The following is an 18,053-nucleotide window of genomic DNA, read 5'->3' as shown; positions in this document are numbered from 1 at the left end:
AAAAAGTTAACTCGGGCTAGTAATAAAAGCCCCCAAGAATGTACAGCTGATACTAAACAGTACAAAGCAGAGATAATATTCTATCAGGATACACGCAAAACTCTTAAAATGCTTTGAGACATTCTTTCATATAAAGTTTTTCAACCTTGGTAATTCAAGTTGTGAAATGCTTTAAAGCATCTGTGGCTTGTTTGTTTTTTTAAATAGAACACACATCAGATTTGGACTACTTAGAACAAGAGGAAGCCTTTCACATCTTGTTTTCTTTTTCAGATTATGTGTTTGTATTAATATGAAGTTGCAGTTTCCCTTTCAGTTTACTGTTTCTACTTCTGATAGATTAAAAAATCCAGATTAAAGAATTTTAACAGTGTACTGACATGCTTCATTAAGTCAGTAACATATTTATGAGCCTTCTGACTAGCTCTTATGAAGTGATGATAGAACATGCTTAAAGTAAACTAGAATAACTATGTCTCCTTTTGTCTTGAAGGCTCAGTTAAGAAACATTGTTCATCTCTAAACATAGCTTTCTAGGTTATCACATTTTAAGAAATTAATCTACCCTAGCATTTTAGAGTGTCTCAATATGGGAAGACACACAACTAACTTACGAAGTGCTTCTGGAAGCTTGCCTTTGAGCCTGGCGTTCTTTTCGTTTTTTATCTGGTGGCTTTGCTAGGACAATTTCAATCTCCTCCCCTTCCACCTCCTTCCCATTCATTTCATCCATGGCCTATAGTAATAAATACATAAACATAAATTAACAAAACACTCAATATTTAAAATCAATCTTCTCTGAAGACTAGCTAGATCACTCTAAAAATTCTCCCATTCAAAACTTTTAGCAATAGGCATACATAATTTTAAACAGACAAAAGTAGCGATGTTAACTGAAGAAACTATTTAAAATCCAAAGTCATAGCACATAAAGGGAATTCAGAGCTGATTTCCTGATACAATAAAAAAAAATTGTCACCATGTACAAACCACCATATATATATATAGATAGATATAGATATACACACACACAAACATATATATACCATCACAGATCAAAAGTAAATTTTCTCTAAAATCATATACCTTTAGTAAGGAGAAATTGTCTTACCTGATAATTTTCTTTTCTTTAGTCAGCATCACTGCTCTGAACTAGCAGGTGTTATCCCTTCCCACCAGCAGATGCATCCAGTATGCATCTGCCCAAGCAGTAGAAGGCCCCTTTCTGTAACGCACCCAGCCCCATCAACCACTGTGGCTGCAATGATAAAGCACGCAAAACACCAGAGATGCACTCACTACCCTGCATATACCAGGGAATAGTCATATCAAGGGAATCCAGTATGGCTGCCAATCCGAATCAGATCTTATTCTTCAACTACTTCCAATAAAAAAGGAACAGCATACCCAGAACCCTGAGCCAAGGTTTTCCAAGGGAAGGATATCAGAACAGTGATGCCGACTAAAACATTTATCAGGTAAGACAAATTTCTCTTTCCTCAGCGTCAGTTTACACCGTTCTGAACCTGCAGGATGTACTGAAGCAGACCTAATGGGTGGGAGAAGGTAAGGCCCCCCCCCCCCCCCCCCCCGAATGACCACTCTGCCAAAGTCTGAATGGACCCTGGCCAGAATATCCAACAGGTAGTGCTTAGCAAAAGAATGGAGCAAACACTATATTGCCACCCTGCAAATCTCCTCAGGTGAAGCAGCCAGGGCCTCCAACCAAGATGCTGCCTGAGCCCTGGTCGAGTGGGCCTTCAGTCCTTGAGGTACCAGACAACTCATACCAATGTAGGCGGACTCAATAGCCATCTTAATCCACCTCGTCATAAACGCCTTGGAGACCGCCCGACCCTCAGGTAATCAGAGAGATGAAACCCACCCATCCCCCCCCCCCCAAAGCACTGGAGAAGCGCCCCCCACACATCGAGCCTGTGAAGCCTCTGGTCCGTAAGAGAAGAACCCCCCGCCCCGGAGGGCAAACACTCACCGACCCACATGGAATGGGAATGGCGCCCTCGGCAAAAAGGATGGGACAGCACACAAGGACACCGAATCCTGCAAAGGACAGATATGGGTCTGGACATGACAGGGCCTGAATTTCTGAGACCCTCTGAGCAGAGGCGATTGTTAACAGAAACACCGTCTTGTGAAGTTCTTGATGGAAGCCAAGTGCAAGGCTCAAACGGTGCATCCGACAATGCCTGGAGAACCAAACTGAAGTCCCACGAAGGAAGGATGAAGCGGAGGGTGCAGACGCACCACTCCCTACAGGAAATAGGCCACCACCCCTGCAAAACCAGAAAGATGCCCTTCACCAGATGGAACATGCTGCCACTTGGACACTCAGTGAGTTCAAAGCAAGAAACTGCTCCAAGACCTGCTGCAGGAACCCCAAAATGTCAGGAACCTGAGTCCTCCAGGGGGAGGGGGACCATTCCCCACGCCAGGACTCAAAAACCTGTCAGACTGCAATGTAAGCCAAGGACGTGGCGAAAACCCACTCTTCTAAGTGTGCCTTTCAACAGAAACACCATAAGCCAAAAGAGATCCACAGATCCACCGCTAACTCCAGACTCCGTTCCTTTTATATTGCTGCACCTTATGCCTAGAATAGCCTTCCTGAGCCGCTACATCAAGCTCCATCTCTGGCCGCCTTCAAATCCGGGCTAAAGGCCCACCTGTTTGATGTTGCTTTTGACTCCTAACGTTTCACTTGTTCGTAACCTTTATCTTGTCTTCCTCTCTTCAACAGTCCCTTATCCCTACGTGTCCTGTCTGTCCTACCCTTATCCCTTATTTGTCCTGTCTGTCCTGAATTAGACTGTAAGCTCTCTTGAGCAGGGACTGTCTCTTCTTCATGTTCAATTGTGAAGCGCTGCGTACGACTGGTAGCGCTATAGAAATGATTTGTAGTAGTAGTAGTATTCTCCATGTCTACCAACCCCTGGGCAGAGGAAGAGGTCACCTACCAGCAGGCACAGGAGATCCACGAATCAAAGTCTGTGGAGCCAATCCGGTGCCACCAGCAGGACCAAATGAGGATGACACGCATTCGTGTTCAACACTTGGCCCACTAGAGGGCCAAGGAGGGAACACAGAGCATGACCGCTGCCCACCAAGGTTGAACCAGGGCATCTATCCCCTAAGAAGCCGTGTCTCTCCATTGACTGAAGAAGCGCTCTGCCTTCATATTGGCTCATGAGGCCATCAAGTTGAACTGAGGAGGCCCCCCAGCAGTCCATTATGGGCTGAAAGGCTGCTGCACCAGCTCCCATTCTCCTGGATCCAGAAGAGAGCAACTGAGAATGTCTGCTTGCACATTGTCCTTGCCTGGGACAGAAATCTAACCCATCCCCGCCATAAGTAATCACCTCCTCAGTCCCTTGTCACAGTCACCTTGACCCCCCCCCCCCCCCCCCCCCCCCAAGAAAGCCAGATTCTATAAGCAGTAAAAATAGTAGAAGTACCAAACTGTGTTCTTCCACACTATGCTAAGACAGCAAACATACAGATCAGCCCAGGACACAAAGCAGTCGAAATTCCAAAACAAGTAAAGTCAGAAACAATACAGTTTATAACTAATTGCTCAACCACACTTAGGATTCACCTTTGGGTTTAAAAAGCAAAACCATGTGCATGTAAGGACTGGCCAAATGAATTAAAACAAATGCCCTTAACATGTAATACTTGCTAGCAATAATGAAACAGTGATGGAATATTGACATAGCAAGCAGCCTGAGGCAACAGATTTCCACTGAACATAATTAACTTTGTACGAACTTGGCGGCTAATAGTGTGTTGAACTGGACAATGTTGGCACATGTAGACTGACGATGGACAAAACTTCTGTATGAAGTAAGCCCTTCCTTCATTAGTCAATACCTCTTTGTCAAAAAGTAGTAATAAAAAAGGCAAGTGCATTTTTATAATATGCCACTGCAATCCACAACACAAACGGAGCAATTTTCCACATGCCATCTTTTTCTTTTGACTTAGGCACAGAGGAAAAGAAAAAAAAGATTTTAAATGAATGTGGGAAATAAATATCATAAAGAAGTAAATAGATAGAAACTCTGAATGTTGAGTACCTGATTCTCATAACGTTGTCTGTTTTAGTGGCCCTTTACCAGGCGAAAAACAAAACAAAACTCTGCACAAACATAACAGTGCTAGGGTGTCACTATAACCAGCCCCTGCAAATGACACACTATGATTTATAACTACTACTCTATCTATGAAAAGTTATTCCATTATACTTCCTCTATGTACATCCGTATGCTGCACAAGCTAACATGTTTGAAAATATAAGTGAGATTAAATAAAAATGTCACCAACAATAAAGAACGATAATGTACATGCAGCAGCTCATAGGTTTGCTTACTTTGTTTTGCATGTACGGTGATCTCGGCTGCGCGAGGAAAGGGAAACGGAATTGCCTAATTGGCTTAAACTTTTTTACATCAACCCAACTCCATCCCATCCACCTCCCCTCCGGCTCTGGGTGCCCTCCAGGCATATACCTCAAGGCTGTCTCTGCTTTTTTAAAATGGCCGCCGAGACTTCAAGTGCTGGTCTTGCAAGACTTGAGGTATGTGCCAGGAGGGCACCCTGTGGCTTGAGGGAGGGAAGACACTTCCACGGGGATCCTGCAGGACCCCCGCAGACCTGGAGGGGGTCCCCGCAGGAATCCCGCTATCCCCACTCCTGTGCAGCTCCCTACTCTGGAGTCGCTGACATGGAACCCAAGAGCTGCAAGTAGTCCCAGACCATGGGCAGTGGAAGTTCGCACAACCAGCACTTTTGCACCCACAGCTTCTCTGCCCACTCCTTTGGAAGAAACACCATCCCCACACTTGTCGAAGTGAATTCCCAGGTACTCTAGAACCTGAGAGATGGACACAAATGGCTCTTGGGACAATTCGTGACCCACCCCAGGGACTCCACAAGGTAGATGACCTGACTGGTGGCTTAACAGGCCTCCACTACTGAATCCGCCCAAATTAGGCAGTTGGCTAAGTACGTGTGAACCAGAACCCTCATGCCGAAGATGTGCTGTCACCATCATACCCACCTTGGAAAACGTGTGGAGCTGTAGCCATGCCAAAAGGCAAGGCCTGAAACTGAAAATGCTTGCCCAACACACAGAAGAGTGAAGATACTTACCAGTAAGCAGGTATCCTCAGAGGACAGCAGGCCTTATATTCTTACAAGTGGGCTAACGCGGCACTGCGATGCCTGGTCTGGAGCTTATAACAAGTTTAATAGAGCTTTATGGAGCATGAGGCACACTCCACCACACATGTGCGGGTGCCACCCTGCCCCCTGCAAGGAGCGGTTACCGCAGTTAAATACTACAGTATAAAAATAAAAAATAGGAGACAACCCCTAGGGGAGGTGGGAGGGTTTGCGAGAATATAAGGCCTGCTGTCCTTTTGAGAATACCTGCTACAGGTAAGTATCTTTGCTTTCTCCAAGCAGGCCATTAATTCTCATAAATTGGATATCCCCAGCATCCAAGCTCACTGAAAACATTGGTCAATTGGGACTTGCAACGTCAAGGACATAACTCAGATTAACCTGAAACTACTTGCAAACTGAGTGCGCAGCCTGGAAAAGAACAAAAGAGGCCTAGGGGGGAGGAGTTGGATTCCAGACCCCGAACAGATTCTGCAATACTGTCTGCCAGAACCGACTGTCGTGTTGTGTATCCCTGCTCAAGGCAGTAATGAGATGTGAATGTGTGAACTGAAGACCAGGTTGAAGCCTTGCAAATTTCTTCAGTGAAGGCTGACTGCAAGTGGGCTACCGACACAGCTATGGCTCTGACGTTGAGAGCCTTCACAGGACCCTTCAGTGTCAGCCCATCCTGGGCATAAGTGAAACAAATGCAATCTGCCAGCCAATTAGAGATTGTGCGTTTCCCGATGGCGACCCCCATCCTGTTGGGATCAAAAGAAACAAAAAAAAAAAAGTTAGGCGGACTTGTCTGTGCGGTCTTGTCCGCTCCATGTAATAGGTCAATGCTCACTTGCAGTGCAAAATGCTCTCTCCAGGATAGACATGAGGTCATGGAAAGAATGTTGGCAAGACAATCGACTGGTTCAGATAGAATTTCGACACGACCTTAGGGAGGAACTTAGGGTGCGTATGGAAGACTACTCTGCTGTGATCTAGGGCCTTACCCTGAATCTCAAACCAGATGGTAAACCTCCATTTGAAAGACTACTATATCTTAGAGAAATCTTTCCTGGTAGCCAGCAAGACCTGGGAGACACCCTCAGACAGACCCAAGGAAGCAAATTGTAGACTCTCAACATCCAGGCTGTCCCTGTCTCCTCAGCTCGAAACCTTGGGGTCATCTTTGACTCTTCTCTCTCCTTCTCTGCTCATATCCAGCAGATTGCCAAGACCTGTCGTTTCTTTCTTTACAACATCCGTAAAATCCGCCCCTTTCTTTCCGAGCACTCTACCAAAACCCTCATCCACACCCTTGTCACCTCTCGTTTAGACTACTGCAATCTGCTTTTTGCTGGCCTCCCACTTAGTCACCTCTCCCCTCTCCAGTCGGTTCAAAACTCTGCTGCCCGTCTCATCTTCCGCCAGGGTCGCTTTACTCATACTACCCCTCTCCTCAAGACCCTTCACTGGCTCCCTATCTGTTTTCGCATCCTGTTCAAACTTCTTCTACTAACCTATAAATGTAGTCACTCTGCTGCTCCCCAGTATCTCTCCACACTCGTCCTTCCCTACACCCCTTCCCGTGCACTCCGCTCCATGGATAAATCCTTCTTATCTGTTCCCTTCTCCACTACTGCCAACTCCAGACTTCGCGCCTTCTGTCTCGCTGCACCCTACGCCTGGAATAAACTTCCTGAGCCCCTACGTCTTGCCCCATCCTTGGCCACCTTTAAATCTAGACTGAAAGCCCACCTCTTTAACATTGCTTTTGACTCGTAACCACTTGTAACCACTCGCCTCCACCTACCCTCCTCTCTTCCTTCCCGTCCACATTAATTGATTTGATTACTTTATTTATTTTTTGTCTATTAGATTGTAAGCTCTTTGAGCAGGGACTGTCTTTCTTCTATGTTTGTGCAGCGCTGCGTATGCCTTGTAGCGCTATAGAAATGCTAAATAGTAGTAGTAGTAGCTGTGAGGGTCAGAGACTGAAGGCTGGGATGCAGAAGAGATCCCTTGTACTATGTGATGAGGGTTGGAAAACACTCCAATCTCCACTGTTCTAGAAGAGGGAACCAGATCTGGCGTGGCTGTAAGGTGCGATTGGTCCCATGGGTTGAGTTTCAGCAAAGTCTTCCCCACAAGAGGTATGGGAAGATACGTATACAGAAGACCCGTCTCCCAATGCAGGAGGAAGGCATCAGACGATACCCTGTCATGAGCCTGAAGTCTGGAACAGTACTGAGGGACTTTGTGGTTCAGTTGATTGGCAAAAAGATTCACCGAGGGGTTGCCCCACACTTGCAAGATCTCGCGGGCAGCGCCCATGCTGAGAGACCACTTGTGCAGGTGCATAACTCTGCTCAGCCTGTCGGCCAGACTGTTGTTTTTGCCTGCCAGATAATTTGCCCAAAGGAACGTGTCGGCAAGCCCAGTGCCACACCCGGACGGCCTCCTGACACAGAGGGTGTGGATCCGATGCCCCCCTGCTTGATAATGAAATACATTGCAACTTGATTGTCCGTTTGAATGAGCACAATTTGGTGAGACAGCCGATCATTACTTCAGCTAAGAAACATTCTTACAGCATTCAAGATTGCCCAGAGCTCCAGCAGGTTGATTTGAAGACCCGTTTCCTGGTCGGACCAGGCTCCTTGAGTGTGGCTCCTTATGTGTGTTGTCCATCTACATGAGCTCCCTAACCCAGATGCATCTGTCATCAGAACCTTCTGAGGCTGAGGAATTTGGAATGGTATTCCCAAAGTCAAAATGGACTGAATGGCCCACCACAGCAAGAGTGAACAAGCTCTGGGGACACTCGGATGACATCTTCTAAATCGCCTGTAGTTTGGCACAACTGAGAGGCTAGAGTCCATTGGGCTGATCTCATGTGAAGGCACGTCATAGACTCACAAACTGTAGATGCCATGTGGCCTAACAGCCTCAACATATGCTGAGCTGTGACCTTCTGTCCCGACACTCGAACCTGAGAAGCCACAGCAACTAGATTTTCTGCTCTCGGTCCTGGGAGAAAGGCTCAAACCTGCTGCATATCGAGCAGGGCTCCAATGAATTCCAACGGCTGGGCAAGGTGAAGGTGGGACTCGGGGTAGTTTATAACAAACCCTAGTAGCTCTAGCACCTGAATAGTCTTCCGCATGGACTCCCGAGCATCGTCCTCCAACATGCACTTCACCAGCCAATCGTCAAGGTAAGGGAACACATGCACCTCCAGCCTGCGAAGCGATGCTGTGACTACTGCTAGGCATTTGGTAAAGACCCTGGGTGCTGACACAAGGCCAAAAGGTAACGTTCGGTATTGGATGTGGTGCGTTTCCAGCCAAAATCGAAGATACTTCCAGTGAGCAGGAAGTATAGGGATGTGTGTATGTGTGTCCTTTAAGTCCAAACAACATAGTCAATCATGCTGTTGAATCACGGGATCAACGGTGCCCAGGGAAACCATCCTGAACTTTTCCTTGACTAGGAATTTGTTCAGAGCCCTTAGGTCTAGGAGGGGACACATCCCCTGTTTTCTTTTGCACGAGAAAGTACTTGGAATAGAATCCCTGTCCTTCTTCCCCTGCTGGAACGGGTTTGACGCATGGGCCTTTAGAAGGGTGGAGAGTTCCTCTGCAAGTACTTGCTCATGCCGAGAGCTGAAGTAATGAGCTCTCGGTGGGCAATTTGGAGGTTTTCGAAGCTAACTGAGGGAGTATCTGAGGCAGACTACTTGGAGAGTCCATCGGTCGGAGGTTATAAGGAGCCACCTTTCGTAGAAAAACTTCAGTCTCCCTCCCTCCGACCGCTAAGTCATCCGATACGAACACTTTGATAGCAGCTATGCTCTGCTGGAGTCAGTCAAAAGCTCATCCCTTGCTTTGATTGGGGAGCAGCAGGGGCCTTAGGCGCACGCTGTTGACAAAAACAAGCGCACTGGGGTTGAACCTGAGTAGGGTCCCTGGGAATAGTAATTACTCCTCGACTTGCCAAAAGACCTCCTAGATGAGGAGGCTGATGCAGAAGACGCCCAGCGGGAGAGAGAAGAGATAGTATCCGTGTGTTTCTTGATCAGCGACCTCCTCAACCTTCTCTCCAAAAGGTTATCCCCCTGGCATGGAGCATCCAACCTCTGATGAACTGACTGTTCCAAGTTAGAAACACACAGCCATCAGAGTTTGTGCATTGGTATACTCAGATACTGCCAGTTGGCTCTGACAAAATGGCATCCACTCCCGTGCTCTCCTGCATCAAAACTGTGCACTGGTCCTGCCAGAGAGCCCGAAGACCCCGGTATATTCAGATACTGTGCCAAATGTGGCCTAGTGGTTAGGGTGGTGGACTTTGGTCCTGGGGAACTGAGGAACTGAGTTCGATTCCCACTTCAGGCACAGGCAGCAGCTCCTTGTGACTCTGGGCAAGTCACTTAACCCTCCATTGCCCCATGTAAGCCGCATTGAGCCTGCCATGAGTGGGAAAGCGCGGGGTACAAATGTAAAAAAAAAAAAAAAATCCAAAGATGTTCTGCTGCCAACCATTTTCTACACATCACATGGGATTTCTGGCTTGCATGAACTGCAACGCTCCCAACACCAACTGGCAGGTCCCACAGTGGGAACACCTCTTAACTGACTCAGCGGGAGTCACCATTCAGCTTGTCACAAGCACAGCAGCATGTGTCCTGAGCCGTGTGAGTCAGGATCCCTTCCCCTGCACCAAGTAGAACCTGCAGTCCTCCAAGTGGTTCTGAGTCAAACTTTAGTCAGACTTACCACTATCGGCTGCTCCGCCCAAGCTCACAGTCTCCCACAAGTCTTACCACAGATGAGAAAGGCACTGATACTCTGTCCTACACTCTCCAGACGAAGTAAATTCATGGGGCACCAGACATGGATCTGAAGACCTCCAGATATGACTCTGCAAACTCAATCCACCTGCAAAGCTCAACTGAGGACCAGCTGACCAACTGGACCAGGAGCAAAGAACTCAGAACCAGAGGCTGAACTAGTGTCCATCCACCTGCTGGAGACAGAAAATAAGAGGAACTGGACTGGATGCCAAGAGATGTCTCATCTCAATTTTCAGTTTTTATCTCCACCTGCTGACTGATGGATACAACTATCCCACATGTTCTGGAATAGTGGGAAGCTAAGGAATAGAAAGCAGCCAGTGACTCAGACATCTATATCTATATTTAAAGAGGAAAGACACAGCATGAACGTTGGATGCTTGCTCTTAGCACCATCATAACTGAAACCTGAGGTAAATAAGTGTAGGACATATGACTGAATAGACAAGTGACAGAAAAAGCATATGCCATCAATCCACCTTTTAAGAGATATTGCATTTATCCAATACTACCATTATTTTAAAGGTTTTCAACAAAACATTAGAATTCTAGACATCAAATCGTATCTATTTGATTTAATTTATTTATTGGGATTTATTAACCATATTTATGAAGACATTCACCTAAGGAAGTGTACAGCAGGAACAGTTTAACATAAAACTTACAATTTTGTTAACAGCATAACAATAGTAAAATAACCAAGGATACCAAAGTCTGAGAAGATGTATAATAGTAGAAATGTTTATTGAAGTATATAGACTCGATAAGCATGCATTAGAACATTCAACTAACATATATGATGCTAAAGGTTTTCTACAATACAGCTTACCATATAGCTGATGGACCAAGAGCAGATATCTGATCGTACACAGTCAGTTGGGATAAATCTACTATTTCAGGTGGCTTTACAAGTAACAAAAATTAATCTTTTGATGGTGACTACAAAGACCTTTGTCTTTTTGATGCAAGTCAGATACCACCACTACAGGTTTACTGAACATTACCTTTACTGCTGCATCTCTGTCCTCGAAATGCACAAATGCATAGTCCTTTAGTTTCTTTACTCGTTCTAACTTTCCAAAATGTGAAAAGGCCTTCTCCAATATTTCTTCTGTCACGGTGGTTGCCAAATTCCTCACAAATAAAACTTTAACCTAGCAAGTGAATATACAAAAAATAAATAAAGCCAGTCATGAAAGCAACCTATAGGAATATGATATAGCACTAGAATGAAGTAACTCTAGTGTTATTTGAGCCCCTCCCCCTTAGCCTTGCCAAAAAAGCAAAAAGTGAAAGAAGATACCATCTCAAATCACATCTGATGCCTTTCACAAACCATTCAGTAGAGACCATTACCACCTTAAAAGATTTCTCCAACACATCACTCTTCCACATAGCCTCCAAGAAACACCTACACTGCTTCCCTGCAGATTTCTGAACCAGCAAGCAGCTGTACTAAATAATTCTGATTATATGGAGACTTATGTCAATGAAAACCACCAGTGTTTCTTTTTTGCTACAATGAGGTATTTTTATTTTTAGAAATATTTATTGTCTGGCAAAAGGAACACCTCATAGGTGCAACATTGTTGCAATGGGGTAAGGTGGGGCAAACCTGTGGCTATAGGGTTTTGTGCCAATTGCAGAGAACTTATTCTTTGAATGTCACAGAAAAATAAGATCCCTGTATATAACATTTGCAGTGCTCTGAAGTCTTATACATAAATCTACAGTAATAACATAGTAACATACAAGGCTTCTGATTTTAGGTTTTAAACAATAAAATGCTGATGTAACAGCTCTCCAACTAATTTGGCAGGAGAATCTCATTTCCTTCAATCTGACGTTCACCTTCCCCCCCCTCTCCCTCCCCGTTACAGGTTAAAGCCAGCTTTTAAGAGGGTGTGCCTTCAGATAAGAAAGCACTATTTTATAAAGTAAAATAAGCACCTATTTTCTTCATAAAACACGAGCATACGTGGCAGGTGTGGACATTTGCACCAGCCCTAGGGCAGGTAGAAAAAGTGTGCGCGTGTAAATTAGTGTTTTTATAAATTAAGCATGTACTCATGCATTCTACCCAAATTCTACCCCTGTGTATAACTACTAGAAAACTTTATGTCATCATGTCAATGGCATATACTTTTCAACTAGTTTGTATTAAGGGGTCATCTATGCAAATATGTTGCTACATCCATGCATAATGATGAAAATATCTGAAAGTAGATGCACACTTTAGCATTTAAAAGTATGTGCCCCTCAAAGAATTAACCCATAAACTTAAAAAGAATACCTTTGCCATGACATCTGGGTCTGGTTCTTCAACAGGATCAGCCCATTCCACAGTCACAACATTGCCCCAGACTTTCACTTTCCCACTCATTAGCCTGCGCCGTGCCTGTGCAGCAGACTTATGATCTTCATACTCCAGGAAGCAGAACCCACGGTTTTTCTTCTTGTCATCAGGCTGATGATATAAAATTACATCAACCAAACCCTCTGTCATAAGGGAAAAAAAAAGTTTGAATACCAGTCTGTCCCAGAAACAAACTTTACAGTATCTCCCTAAACATCTGAATGCTCTGAAAACTACATCATAACTGATACATATTTTGTCTATTTCCATAGAGTAGTAAGTGAACAACTGAACAAACTAGAGTAAATGAGAAAATATAAGTACGATACATAGCCAATACATTGTATAGTTATGCAAAACTCAGGGAAATCAAATCGATCACAAATAAGTGCAAAGCAGGGCTCCCCGAAGGGCATAAGTCAGTCAGGTTTATAGGATTTCCAGAATGAATATGCATACAACAGAGGCATGGTATCTAAACAGATCTCAAACTCATCATTGTAGAAACCCTGAAAACTTGACTGGGGACTAGTGATGAAGACAGCAAGCACCACCCTGTATTAGAAGTAAAAGGGGATGAAGCTGAAACTAGATATGCAGATGTCCGATACTGCACAGCAAAATTCTTTGCTGCTCCCAAACACTCATCTGAATCAAAAGGAAAAACAAGGTCTCCTTGCCTGTGACTTTACTGAACTCGTCCAAGATATTTTCCTTTGTCTTATTCTTTGGAATAGATCCAACAAACAGCCTATTGTTGGCCACAGAGATGCATACTCCCAAGTGTTTTCCGGTACGTATTTCATAGTTATCACACTAAGATAAAAAATAAAAATAAAAAAAGATTAGGTTACGGTGTCTTCCCACTTCAATGAAGAACAATTATCTGCATTTCAAAAAAAAGGCTGTCCATGGGACCCTGGATTAGACTGAGAAGCGGCAGGAAGGTACTACCTGGATGACACTTGCAGTTGGCCAGGTCTTGGCATGTCTGAGTAAGCGGAACCAACGTTTCAGCTATCATGCACGATGGCTGAAATGTCAGTTACACTTACTCAAGATGCAGCAAAACCCGGACAACTACAACAATCATGACACCAGACGTGGAAGCCTAACAGAACGTAATACTTGGATATTTCATGTTGTTCTGTTTCCTCATATAAATCATCGTGACACAATAAGGGCTACCTGGATAGACCAGAAGGTACTCCTTTTCTAACACAAACTATTGCTACTAAACATATGTAGTGCTGTGCAGGCACATCAAATAGATACAGCCTCAATTTCATGGAGCCTACAATATATCCGAAACACAGACTAGACAAACATCTCCATTTCTGAGTATTTTAAATAAGCAGTATTACCAGAAAGCACAAATTATACTATCCAATTGCTTACAACTGGCTTGTTTTCGTTGTGTCCTAGGTGCCCCCTTCCACCCCCTTAATGTGTTTCCCTACAACAGTACCATTTTTTGAAATATGAGGTGTGACCCTTTTATGATTGCAACCCAGATTTATACATTTCCTGTCCTGAAATATAGCCAAGAATGAACAATGAATGCAGACCAAGTACATGTTCCACCCTCTCCTTCAGGAAGATGCTCATATGGGGTCCTGAAGAACCCATAGTGATAACTATGAAATACTGCAGCTTCCTGGTACTAAAATTCATAAGGAAGGGACAGATTATAAAAGGTACAGAACCATTAAATTATTAGGAGTTCCTCAAATGTAAAAAGCACATCAACTAAACTGACTGATTTCTCTAAAATAGGGCTGCATGTTAATCAGGATTAACAATTAATAGTGCCACAATGCATTTTCTTACCTTCTCCCTCCCGCCCTCTGCACACAGTCCAGCATCTCTCCCTTCCCTGCAGAGCTCTTGCAATTCCCTCCCCTGCGCCTCCTCTTACCTTAAAATCTCCTCCAGACTTTGTACGGGCAGCGCCAGCAGCACTCATAGATGACGGCAGATAAAGACCTGAACAGTCCCATCCAGTCTGCCCAACAAGATAAAACTCATAGTATAAGGTATGATACATATACTTGATCCTGATTTATCCTTGCCAATTTCGGGGCACAGACTGTAGAAATTTGTCCAGCACCGGCCTTGTTCTGCAGTTACAGAAGCTGAATCTGTCCAGCCACGATCAGGGCATAGACCATAGAAATCTGCTCAACACCGACTTTGTTTCCCAATTACTGATGTTGACATTTAATCACGATGCCTGCGGCCTGCACCGGGACTCTCTCTCTCAACTGTCCCGCTCTTCAGAAAAACAAGAAGTTGCATCAGAAGAGCTGAGACGGTTCAGAAAGCCCCAGTGCAGGCTGCCTCTGAGTGCCGCTTGCTGCTGGTGTTGTCCAGGGAAAGACTGGATGTGATTTTAAGATACGGGGGGAATTGCAAAAGCTTTGCAGACCAAGAAGGAAGATACCAGACTGTAAAACAAGGGGAGGGAGGGAAGCTGGGGGAAGAGAGGGAAAGACAGATTTAATCAGTGATGTAGCCTTGGGGATCTAGGCCCTCTCCTATGGGCTCTGGCCCCCTCCACAGCTGCAGTACTTGTCCAATAGCTGGTGGGGTAGCTGAAGCTCTGCCAGTCAAAGAAATCCACTGCTTCAGTCGCCCCCTTCTGCCACCTACTGCCTCAGGAGCAAGGAAGTAGGTGGTGTCTCTCCACCTGCCCAGTTCGTGCATGAATTAAGCATGTCCAGGCAGTGCCAGCATCGGCGGCTGGAGGTATGCCACTGACTTCCTGACCCCTGAAACAGAACAAGGAGGAAGGGGATTTCTTCTAATGATGGGGTCTCAGCATTCCCACCAGCAAAAGTATGATATCCAATACAAGGTAGGGCAGGAGAGGGAACGGGAATGCATGCCCCCCCCCCCCCCGCAAAAAAACAAAAAACAAAACCAATGGACTGCTGGCTATGCCCCTGCCTTTAATCGCAATTATGTTAATCGAAATGCAGCCCTAAAAAAAAATTTTTTAACCCCAAACACAAAGAACAACATTCCTAGTACTAATATCATATAAAATAAGTCAATATAAAACTTTGTATTTACAAAGGAACCTGAACATGGGCAGAGATTTTGGAGACAATACAAAAAAAGCATTTCAGGGTCATTTACTAATAGGGCTAATATATTTGAATCAGAATCTATTACATAAAATGGGTCTCAAGGCAAACAACATGCATTAATGTTATGTATGTTGTAAGTAAACCATAGTGGGATGAACAAGATTAAAACCAGTTCTGTTTTGTGCATTTTTCATTTGAATTTTGTAATTTCAAAAATCAGTAAGTGCTGTAAAAACAGAACTGTGCAACTAAATAGTTGAATAAGTGTTTCCTATCTGTTGATTTTACAATAATTTTTATCTTGTGTGACTTGCTCTTTTAGAATAGGAATGCACACAGAATTAGGAGCAATGCTCACCAGCTTGACTGCCTCCTGTGCAGCATCCTTGCCACAGAATGTGATGAAAGCATAACCTCTGTTCTGGCCAGAGAGAGGATCCATCATCAAACGAAGATCCCATATAGGACCAGCTTTTTCAAAGAGGGGTACCAACTCATCCTCGTAGAGATCTCGTGGTATCTTCCCAACAAATACCTTTGAAAAAAAAAAAAACCTACCTATTAAATCAACATATAAACCAACTTAATTCAGTGTGTCTGAAAGGACTGAGAATTAAAAAATATATATACCCAAATGCATTACTATTGATTTGAGTAAGCAGTAGCAAAAATACACTAAATGAAACACGTACATTAGAGGATTCAAGGATTTTTTTTTAGGTTAATATACCAATTTAGTAATGCTGTGACACACCTTGTATATGAACTCATTGTTTCTTTTCAAAGACAGCTGTAGCAACAAAGTCATGTCATGTAACACATCTGGACATATTCTTATTGTATCTAGCCAGACTTGAGTAATTCGATACCTAGGGCCCTTTTACTAAGCCGAGCTATATGCACGCAAACCTTTTAGCGTGCACTAATGCTAAAGACACCCATAGGAATATAATGGGTGTCTATCATTAGTGCACGCTAAAAAGTTAGCGCCTACAGCGTGGCTTAGTAAACAGGACCCCTAATTTTTTTTCATGAAAATCTCCTATTTGATAGGCAGAGTCAAGTACAGAGAGGAAAACATGCTTAAATGCAAGGAGGGAAGTAAAACTGATGTTCTACACAGCAATTCCCAGAGCATGGGTCTTAAACTTGATAGCAGCTTCCTTTCATGTCAATGTCGAAGCTGTAGAACTGTGTTGAGTGAAGGATGTAATCATCTGTTCCTTCAATTTCTGCATGACCTGCTCTTCGAAGGTTGCCATCAACAAAGGTGGGGGCATAACAACAGGAGTGGCACGTCCTCCAGTCACTTCGAGGAATTGGAACCGGGGTCTCTGGTTTGATGGCATGCAGGATGAGTGGACCATATGTCAAAGCACTTCAAACACACTGGTGACCTCTGTGCTCTCCATCTGTTGTAACAGTGATACCACAACATCTCAGCCTCCATCCAGTGTACTGCATTGCGCTCTCTCAGCACTAAAGACTAGGATGAACCCTTCCTTCTTGGGATGGAAATCAATGACCATTCCAGAGGACTCTACTGTTGCTTGATGTCAAGTTGATGTCAAGGGTAATCAAAATACACTCCAGTGTTGATGCATCTCTAGCATCCAATGCAAATAATGACTCATGGAGACTGGTATTTCTGATGCTGATGGACTCATCTTAACAGTCAAAAAGACTAATGCTGCTTTTCCCTGCCACGAATCCCTCTTTTTGTTATTTGCGAACAGAGAATGAGGGGGACCTACCACTGCCGGCTGCTCCTTCTAAGCTCAGTCTCTACAAGATGAGCAAGGCAAGATTGACACTCTGTCCCACACTCTCCAGAAAACCCCTTTCCTTTTTTTTTTTTTTTTTAAGTCGTCATGCTGGAAAAGGAGAGCTCCACAGAAAACAGAGAAAAAGTGAAGGGAGGAAAGATGTAAATTCGCAGGCACCCAAAAACAGGGATCTGAATACCTCCAGAGGTGACTGCACACTCAAGCCACCTGAAAAGCTCAACTGGGGACCAGTTGACCAACTGGACCAAGGGCAAATCACTCAGAAGAAGATGCTGAAAAGTGTGTCCATCCACCTGCTGGAAACAGAAAATACTGAGGAGATGGACTGGATGCCAAGAGATATAGAGTTCAGTTTTTAGTTCTCTCTCTCCACCTGCTTGTTGATGGACACCTATCCCACAGGTTCTTGAATAGTGGAAAGCTATATAATGGGAATAAAGATTACGGATAAATGTATTATGAAAGGGACAAAAATACCTGCACGGGAAGGCACTGCAATAGAAGAGAAAAACGCACACTGCAAGAACACAAACACAAGTCCTCCCTGCTCCATGGAAAAAACTAAGACCGAGGCACCAGCGCATGCACAATGGGACGCATTAGAAATTTCTACAAACATCTTGCTAGTCAGCATCCACACTGGGCTCCATCAGATGATGTCACCCAGATCTGAGAATATAGACAGCCTGCTTGCTTGTACTCGGGAGAAGAAAGTGTTAGTTCTCTTGGAGTTCATTTTATTTTGCTATCCTCCTCACCTAGTTTTCTTATTTAGAATCAAACTC

At 44.3% G+C, this 18,053-nt stretch overlaps 1 protein-coding gene across 9 annotated transcripts in view; it reads right to left on the bottom strand.

Annotated features, from left to right (window-relative positions):
• The window catches only part of HNRNPR (heterogeneous nuclear ribonucleoprotein R), an 87,033-nt gene that overhangs the window by 1,357 nt on the left and 67,623 nt on the right, over positions 1-18,053 (bottom strand). For 8 of the 9 annotated variants that reach the window (XM_030218964.1, XM_030218965.1, XM_030218970.1 and 5 more), the window contains 5 exons: positions 15,840-16,016; positions 13,070-13,205; positions 12,327-12,532; positions 11,038-11,187; positions 615-736 (listed from right to left, as the gene is read on the bottom strand). In XM_030218964.1, coding sequence (XP_030074824.1) covers positions 615-736; positions 11,038-11,187; positions 12,327-12,532; positions 13,070-13,205; positions 15,840-16,016 — 791 coding nt within the window. The remainder of the gene's footprint in view (positions 1-614; positions 737-11,037; positions 11,188-12,326; positions 12,533-13,069; positions 13,206-15,839; positions 16,017-18,053) is intronic. The other variant, XM_030218963.1, reaches the window with a different exon arrangement.

The sequence above is a fragment of the Microcaecilia unicolor genome, chromosome 11, assembly GCF_901765095.1.
Source record: "Microcaecilia unicolor chromosome 11, aMicUni1.1, whole genome shotgun sequence".
Classification (NCBI taxonomy): Eukaryota; Metazoa; Chordata; class Amphibia; order Gymnophiona; family Siphonopidae; genus Microcaecilia; species Microcaecilia unicolor.
The sequence above is the reverse complement of the archived record's forward strand: the minus strand, read 5'-3'. Positions and strand labels throughout refer to the sequence as shown.